Raw genomic sequence first — 10,000 nt, 5'->3', positions numbered from 1 at the left:
TTTCGCCTTTAGGATATATTGAACATAAAGATAAAGGGAATAGGAATAGAAGATCATGAAGATATCGACATATTTGTAATTTTACGTGAATATAAACAATAAAACAAGTTAAAAGGCAAAAAGTGAACCAAATGCATTAAAATATATATAGACAACACATAGTAAATTTGTAATTCACTCTAAAAGATTTAATCCTTTCATTTACACATATTTCATCGAATTCTCAAACTTAAACGGCCACATCTTCGTTGGTTTTCTCTGGAGCAAACAACAACTCCACATAGAATTCCGGACCTGCTACGGATTTGCCTTTATTTTCAACTTTATCTAATTCCAACATCGAAAACTGAAAGAAATTCAAAACCCTAACATTAAAAACTCATTATAGATTTATATCCAACATTCTAACCTAACAAAGATCGGTTAAAGTACCTGTATGAGGTTGTGTTCGATGAAAGCAGTATTGAAGCAAGCATAGAAGAGACGACCTCCAAAGCTTTTCTCGTAAAATGTCACACACACATCTCCACTCACCTGTTCAACCATTATATATATAAACGTTAACGATTTTACAAAAACCCAAATTTTAAGGAAGATTATAACTATATATAATTAATTAATTAATCACACCTGTACTGTTTTGATAAAATAGCAGTCGAGGCGGTTATGTCCATCTTCTTCTTCCTCGATGAACGGGTAAGAGTGTCGATGATTGTTCTCAAAAACACCATTCTTACTTTCTTTGCAAAAATTCCTGCAAGTTTCTTCGGATCGATGATACCTCTGTCCATAAACCTCTTGCATTTCGGACACAACAAAGAAGACTGTTTCTATGTTTTTGGTGTCATAAAGTCGGATCCTTTGGATCTCTCTAGTACATTGTTTCGGAAGATTGACCTTCGGTGGACAGCCGCCAGTGAAAGAAAGAGATTTCTGCCAGTAGTTAATGTAACGCCGTTGGCTTGGTATTGTCACCTGCCATGTCACCATATCCATATTTAATTTCTTTACACTTTATTCTAGAAGATATTTAAGAACTTAAATGGAAGAAAAAACAAAAACTTACTCCAAGATTACTTTTGGTCGTTTTATCTACATAACTCTGAAGAGCTTCATCTGCTAACATGCCATTGTGGACCAAATAAGAAGATAGCATCAACCCAGTTTGATATTTACCCGCCTGTTGAATTTCAAAAACAAACCATTATCTACATGAATATATTTAATATAAACCAAAGTGTGCAAGAATTTACAGAGCAAAAACTTTACCATGCAGTGAACAACTACAATATTTTTTTGGTTGCTTGAAAGCCATGAATGAACACTTTCACAGAATTCCTTGATCATTGGGAGCGATGGGACGTGAATATCATCGAATGAGAATCTTTCCACAAGACCGCTAAAAGGGGATGGATCATAATCTTGCTCTACACATAAGTTGTACACCTAAAAAGGTAAAAAAATATGAGAAAACTTGCCAATTTATGCAACCAAGTTTCAGTTATTACCAAAGGTTTACCGTTTTATACATGAGAAATTCACTGTGAAAATTGGTAAATAGTTTTGGCTTTGTAAGAATCTCATGGTAATTTTAATCAAGTTATAATTATAATTTTTTAAATAATTAGAAAATAGTTTCTTTATTATATTTTTAGATTTTGATAGACATTTATTATTTCTAATTTTAATTAGTTAGGTAGTTAAATAATAATTTTTTAAATATCGTTAAATACTATATTGAATAATGTTTACATATACCTTGTACTTACATAGTTACATATGATATAAAAAAAATCCAAGCATGATAATGAATATAATTACTTATTCCGTTACTTTATTTATTTATTTATTTATTTTCAATTGTTATCATTCAACTATACCCCTATAAATTTAGTCGACTAAATTACCTTATAGTGTCCATGATGTCTATGTTCCAAAGCCTCCTTGACCTGATTTACGGTTTTCTTTCGCTCCATGGGAAAGGACATTGCTAATATGCGATCACCAATGTAATAACAACCCGGCATCATCCACCTTCTCTTTTGAGGCACCAAACAAGATCCTTGAACGAGTGTTGTAGCTTTCAAGCCCATTTTACGTATTAAACTAGACTCCAATAGATTATAGTTAGTGTACTTTCAAAAGTGTGTGTGAAACAAACAGTATACTACATATCTGCAGATTATATTGATTAGCTAAGAGTCAACATAATACAACAATCAAACCTATAACATTCAATACATGGTATACAACTTTGCAAATTAACGAAGTATGTATTATTGTATTAAAACTTAGTTCTGTTACGTTATATAACTAATCGTATATAGATTTTTTGCTCTTCAATATATTATTTATAAAATATTTTATGTTTACTATACTGTGGGTATGGATTTTCGTCGTAGCCTTTTATTCTACATTCAAAATACTTAAAGAAACATAAACATTCGAATATTTGACGTCAGAAAGATTACCTCTTATTGGTAATACTGACACTTGAGTTGTTCTCTGTGTTTCCTCTCCGATTTTGGTTTATGATTTTTGTGCAATATTAAGATGATCAAATATATAAGCTATTTAGGAGTGTTAGTATTTTGGTAAGATTAGGATTCTTTTTGTTTCCTCTCTGCGTTTCCTAAAGCTTGTATATTTTGTAACCCTTCATCACAATTTATAAAATAAGAAAGAGTACTCAACAAGAAATCTCTCCGTTTGGTTATCGACATTTCGGGGGATTTGAAAGTATTAATTTGGAATTGATATCTAATAAAATCCCCGGTTTGACTAAAAAAATAAAACAATTGTATTATAAATATGTTATTTTAAGAACTTTCTTTGACGAACGTTTTCACAAAACCTTTTATCACGTAAACAATTTTAAATCCAATTTCCTTAATTAGACATATTTTTGGATCGATGGAATCCTAAAGATTTTAATAAATTTTAATTCAAAATAGCATACCCAACTACGAACATATATATAAGAGGGTAAATTACATCATTTGTCCCTCTGCCAAAAAACACGTTTAGTTTTTATTTTCAAAAATTAATCTGGATCATCTCCATTAACTTTGCACGTTTAATCCCTAAAATATGATTTTTTTGCAAACTTAGTCCTTGTCATAATTGAAATGACCATAAAACTCTTATGTTTTTATTTTTCAATTTTTTTAATGTTTTATTATCATTTTCAATTATAAAAAAAAAAGAATAAATACACAATTAAAATGACCGTCCCTCCAACTACATTTTCCATACCCCATCTACCCTTTTAATGTGATACTGATCGAATAGTATAACAAACATAGACTCGTTGGTCACCCTACCAACAAATAACACCATTAGAAATCGTCGGTCAATGAAAAACCACCGACCACCGCCGCTCCATTTCTGGCTAGTGTTTCTGTTGAATCATAAGGTTTCCGATAACATACACTCGATTTCCATCAAGAACAAGATATGTTTGAATTCCAACAAGATCTAGGGTTTTCGTTGTGTTTCCGACTAAGCCGCGAGGTACTTTCGATGGCAGATGAAATCATGTCGACTGCTACATCTACACCAACCTCTGTCTCCAGCTACCCTTTGATGAAATTGTTTTCGCCAGATACATGCTTCGTTTTCAGTCCTCCATATCGCAAAGTTAGGATGATGATGGTGAGAAGTAGGCGATCTTAGGGGACGTAGGGCATTGACTAGAGTAAACCCTCTTCTTACTTGCTGATGTTTGTAACGCCCCAAAATTTTCAACAAATTTAAACTTTTTAAAACGATCCTTTTACTAATAAAATGTTTACAAAAATAGTGTTCTCAAACATTATTTGAAAATCAGAGTTTCCCCAAGACCCAATTTGTTGTAAAACCAAGGATATGTATAGTCACATCTTCGCCTTACCACTTTGATCATCTAAAGAAACTGATACCATAAACAAAATTGTAAGCACAAAGCTTAGTGAGTTTCCCCCATAATACCACCACACAATAGATAACATATACCAAAAACAAACCCCATGCATATAGAGTCTATAGTATGACTGAACCGCCCTCATTAGGCATGCAGTCTATCTGGCCCACTCTAAGAACCTTCAATATGTCTGGTCCGCCCTCCCGGGCCTTTAGCCTGTCTGGACCATTCTCTGGGCCTTCAGCTTAACTGATATATCCTAATGGATCTGAAGTCTATCCGTTCCGCCCTGGGTCAGTTGGTCTTTAGCACAAAGCAGGACCGCCTTAACCTAACCGAACACAATATGTCGATATAAACAATCATTTTCAAGTGGGCACATAATATAGGCAACAACAATCATACAACTCACTACTACCTACTAATCCCTCACCACATATAATCTTGCTACCAGCTAACCTCCATAGAATGCATAACCATAAGTAACCAGAGGTGAGATAGCCACCCGAATAGATAGTCCTACTCTAGAGCCACAACCAAAGAATGAAGAGGCAAGAGAGCCTAAACCAAGAGTTCTCAGGCTATCCTACGTAACCACCGACAGTCCTTAAGGGCAGTCCATAGATGATAACCAGGAAGCACATATAACATGAATTTTTACAGGTCATTACCATAGAGCAACCAACTCCATACCAAGAGATAGATCTAACTGATCACTACAGCATATCAAAATACTCAATACCAGAACATAGATCTAGTAGATCACTACAACATAACAACATACCCAATACCAGAACACTGGGCGTACGCCAGTACACTGGGCGTACTTCGGATAAGATCAATGACTCCTTCGGATATACATCCGAATTAAAGATTAAATATATATTTTTATTTTTTAATATACTTCAAAAAATCATATCTTCCTCATACGCACTCCGTTTTCGACGTTCTTTATATCCACGCGTAGGTGAGACTACGTTCTACAACTTTCGTTTAGACTCCGTTGGCTAATTTTGAATTTATTTTTATTAATTATTTTTAATAAGCTGAAACAGGAAAACTCCGTTATAAATGATGGGTTTTAGCCATAAGAACTTTCCTATGTGCGCATGCAAAACCCTAATGCTTGGATCTAGGCTTTCTAATTAAACATGCTTTGAATCCAAGACTTCTAATGACTATTTAGGAATAAGAACAATGATAAACCAGATCTAGAATCATACCTTTGAATTCCTTGATGACCTTGTTGTCTTGGAGCTTCTAGAGTCACAATTGTCACTCCTCTAATGGCTTACAAACACCAATAGCAAGGAAGATGATTTGGGAGAGAGGAGAGGGGAGGAAATCGGCCAGGGTTCTCTTACTTTTGTGAAGTGCCGATTTCCTTTAGCCATGGGGTCTATTTATACTTGTAGACTCCTTAAGGGTTACAACCTAAACCCTAATTGGATAATCTTCTCTTAAGGCTATCCAAATCCTTTCCATAGATAAGTCTTGGACGATTTTGAAGCTATCCTAGCTTCTAGAATCCGTCCCTTGTATATCTATATGGATTTACAGTCTAAAGCTTAACTATCAAACAATTGACAGTTTATACCCTTTTATTTAATTAATCTCTTTAAGTCACCAAATTAATTCCAATTAATTCTATGACTTATATTAATCAAATAACAATATATTATTCTTTATATTATTCTCATAATATATCAATAATATTTACTCTCTCTTAATAAATCATCCTATCAAGTTGCTATGGTGAAGGCAACCCAAAAGGACCATGCACAACCGGGTCAAATACTTGCCTAATATAGTTGCAGCCTTAGACACTATTCCAACAATCTCCCACTTGGATAAGTCTAGTAACTATACGCACAAGTACAATTTGGTTTGCAATCGTAGCTCTCAAAGACGCTGTCTCACTCTGATCCAATCAATTTTGTCCTTTAGATAAGGGATCGTACAGTCCTCTGTTAGATATCATGCTGACAATCCTATGGAATGGTTAGTCAAGCATTTAGGTTTCTCGATCTTTGATTTATTTGACATAGAACTTAATCGAACACATCAATTCAGTTCTGACCGGGCCCGACACATAAGTCAAATCAAATCATCGAGCGACCGAGATATCGCTTTTACCTTCTTAGATAAAAGTTACAGATAAACTTCGAGTTATATGCATTTACTTATTCATTAACCAACTATACACAACAATACGTTTTATAACACCGAGTTACTAATGTGTTTTCGCATTATCAATGTACAATCAATTAACAAATAACAAACCATATATCTAGGTTTTAAGACTATATGATATTATCGTCTTGCGATCACCCTTTTGTATCATATTCCATAAGGTGATTCCAGCAAGCGCGGGTTTGTTCCAATGCTCAAAACTAGTTCATAAGCACTCATGAACTTTGCAGCAACCCTTTGCTATGTCTAACACCATTTAGACAATCTACACACCAATTCATGACAATCTTCATTCATATCTACTTCCAACACATGAACGATTGTGGACAATTTGAATAATTCTATTATTCCTAATAAATTCAATTATTTCTGGAAGTCAAAACATGCAAAGTGAAACAATAGCTAAACAATCAACATAAGATAGTAACATTACTCATAAATAAAACTCCTTTATTTAATCATCAAATGTTAATTACATTTATCTATTACACGTTTCTAATACTATCTAATCTATGCTAATATCATCCTTCAGCCCAATACTCCTAGCATGCTGCAAGTGCTTAATCCTACTCAGTCCCTTCGTAAGCGGATCTGCTGGGTTATCTTCCGATGATATCCTCTTCACTACGAGTTGTCCTTCTTCTACACGATGTCTAATGAAGTGATATTTTCTGTCGATATGTCTTGATCTACCATGATCCCTCGGTTCCTTGGTCAAGGCAACCGCTCCTTCGTTATCATAGAAAATCTCCATGGGCTCCTTTATGGCGGGTACAACTCCAAGATCACCGATGAAGTTCTTCAGCCATATTGCCTCCTTCGACGCTTCGCTCGCTGCAATGTACTCTGATTCGCACGTTGAATCAGCTACGGTTTCCTGCTTGGAACTCTTCCATGTCACTGCTCCTCCATTTAGGGTAAAGACCCAGCCCGACTGCGAACGGTAGTTGTCCCTGTCGGTCTGAAAACTGGCATCACTGTACCCTCGCACCTTCAAGTCATCACTCCCTCCGAGGACTAAGAACCATTCCTTCGTCCTCCGAAGGTACTTAAGGATATTCTTCACCGCAATCCAATGTGCTCTGCCAGGATTCCCTTGATATCTGCTAACCATGCTCAAAGCGAAGGCTACATCAGGACGGGTACAAGTCATAGCGTACATGATTGAGCCAACTGCGGAAGCGTATGGTACTCGGCTCATTTCTGCTATCTCAGCTTCGGTACTCGGACTTTGAGTCTTACTCAATTTGGCATTACTCTGTATCGGTAATTCTCCCTTCTTCGAGTTTTCCATACTAAATCGTTTTAGTACTTTATCCAAGTAAGTATTCTGACTAAGTCCAATTAGTCTCTTACTTCTTTCTCTTACTATCCTTATTCCCAAAATGTAAGAAGCCTCTCCGAGGTCCTTCATAGCGAAGCACTTCCCGAGCCAGGACTTAACCTCCTGCAGAGTCGGGATGTCGTTTCCTATGAGTAATATGTCATCGACATATAGAACGAGGAAGCTTACTATACTCCCACTGGCTTTGACATATACACATGATTCGTCTTCGCTTCGTACAAATCCAAACTCTTTGACTTTCTCATCGAAGCAAAGATTCCATCTGCGAGGCGCTTGCTTAAGTCCATAGATGGAATTCTCAAGCTTACACACTCTATTTGGATGCTTCGGATCCACAAACCCCTCTGGCTGAGCCATGTAAACATCCTCAGCCAACTTTCCGTTAAGGAAAGCGGTATTGACATCCATTTGCCAAATCTCATAATCATGAAATGCAGCAATAGCTAACATCACTCTAATAGATTTAATCTTCGCAACTGGTGAGAAGGTCTCATCATAGTCAACTCCGGGAGTTTGAGTAAATCCCTTCGCAACCAATCGTGCTTTATATGTGTGTACGTTTTCCATCCACGTCGGTCTTCTTCTTGAAGATCCATTTGCACCCAACGGTCTTACGTCCGGGCACATAATCAACCAAATTCCAAACTTGGTTGTCATACATGGATTGGATCTCGCTGTCCATTGCCTCTTTCCACTTCACAGACTCCGGGCCTGCCATGGCTTCCTTATAGCTATTAGGTTCATCAAGATTTATTAGTGTACCATCACTAATATACGTGTCCCCTTCGGTAGTAATATGAAAACCATAAAACTGGGGATGAACTCTAACTCTATCGGAACGTCTAAGAGGTAAGGATTCGTCAATCGGTTCAACCGGAGTTTCCTCCTCGGGTTGAGCGCCAGCGGTAGAGGTTCCTTCATCTATCGACTCTTGAATCTCTTCAAGCTCAATTTGCCTCCCACTGTCTCCTTGGCTTATGAGTTCTCGCTCTCGGAAAACTCCTCTCCTCGCAACGAAGACAACATTGTCCTTCGGTCTATAGAAGAGATATCCAAAGGATGTCTGCGGGTAGCCGATGAAAATACATCGCTCACTTCGAGGTTCGAGCTTGTCGTGAGTATCTCGTCTTACGAAAGCCTCGCAACCCCAAACCTTGATATGTGTCAACGAGGGAGCTTTCCCTGTCCACATCTCGTGAGGTGTTTTGGCAACTTTCTTAGTAGGGACTCGGTTAAGGATATGGGCGGCAATCTCTAAGGCATACCCCCAGAAAGAGATAGGTAGTGAAGCACGACTCATCATAGAGCGAACCATATCCAATAAGGTTCGATTACGCCTTTCTGCCACACCATTCAACTGCGGTGTCCTAGGAGGCGTCAATTGCGAAACTATTCCACACTCCTTAAGATAATCGTGGAATTCAAGACTTAGGTACTCTCCTCCTCGATCGGACCGAAGCATCTTGATTTTCCTGCCCAATTGATTCTCGACTTCATTCTTGAACTCTTTGAACTTTTCAAAGGTTTATGACTTTTGCTTGATTAGATATACCCATATCTACTATAATCATCGGTAAAAGTCACGTAGAAGCGGTTTCCATCCTTCGTGGTTGATCTAAACGGTCCACATACATCGGTATGTATTAAGTCCAATAGACCCTCACCGCTTTCGCACGTACTCGTGAAAAGTGACTTAGTCATCTTTCCAAGTAAACAAGACTCGCATGTGTCATCTTCCCTAAGGTCGAATGACTCCAACACTCCATCCTTTTGGAGTTGGGCTATGCGTTTCTTGTTGACATGTCCAAGACGACAATGCCACAAGGATGCTTTATCCATGCTAGTGGAAGAATCAATATTCAAAACATCATTTCCTAAGTTATCAACAATCATAACAGTTTCATAAATTCCATTACATGGTATAGATTCAAAGTAAAAGACACCATTTAAATAAGCCAAAATAGAACCATTCTCATTATTAAAAGAAAATCTAAAACCTTGTCTATATAAACCATGTAATGAAATGATGTTTCTAGCCATTTCTGGCGAATAGCAACAATTGTACAAATCTAAACACAAATTATTCCTAAGCACTAAAGAATACACTCCAATCTTGGTCACAGGCGACGATCTTCTGTTCCCCATGATTAGATTGATTCTTCCTTGCTCCACATCCCTACTTCTTCTTAGTCCCTGCACATTAGAACAAATGTGGTAACCACAACCGGTATCAACAACCCAAGAAATAGCATGATTAGAATCGTTAGATTTAATTGTGTATATACCTTCGAAAGATGGCTTGATCTTTCCTTCTTTGATGGATTGCAGGTACTCTAGGCAGCTTCTCTTCTAATGTCCTATCTTGTGGCAATGGTGGCACTCTGCCTCCTTTGGGTTAGGGCAGGGCTTAGCGGGATCAACTTTTGTCCCACTAGAAGAGGCACCATCTCGGGCTTTAAACTTGCGATAGTTCTTAGACGAAGCCTTCCTCTTCTTTCCCTTTCCTTGACCAATAGCCAAGACGGGAGCAGCAGGTGGATTGGGAGTTGGTGCAACAGACT

General features: G+C 37.2%; 1 protein-coding gene across 1 annotated transcript; it reads right to left on the bottom strand.

Moving 5' to 3' along the window:
- Positions 1-229: 229 nt before the first annotated feature.
- Positions 230-2,093, bottom strand: LOC145095845 (phosphatidylinositol 3,4,5-trisphosphate 3-phosphatase and protein-tyrosine-phosphatase PTEN1-like). The gene is made up of 6 exons (XM_079033665.1): positions 1,908-2,093; positions 1,270-1,446; positions 1,067-1,180; positions 631-975; positions 433-534; positions 230-346 (listed from the first exon to the last, which is right to left on the bottom strand). Exons 1-6 carry the CDS (start codon positions 2,091-2,093, stop codon positions 230-232), a joined length of 1,041 nt encoding a protein of 346 aa, XP_078889791.1.
- Positions 2,094-10,000: the final 7,907 nt, after the last annotated feature.

Source organism: Lactuca serriola, chromosome 3, assembly GCF_051521515.1.
Source record: "Lactuca serriola cultivar US96UC23 chromosome 3, Lser_US96UC23_V15, whole genome shotgun sequence".
NCBI classification, from domain to species: domain Eukaryota; kingdom Viridiplantae; phylum Streptophyta; class Magnoliopsida; order Asterales; family Asteraceae; genus Lactuca; species Lactuca serriola.
The sequence above is the reverse complement of the archived record's forward strand: the minus strand, read 5'-3'. Positions and strand labels throughout refer to the sequence as shown.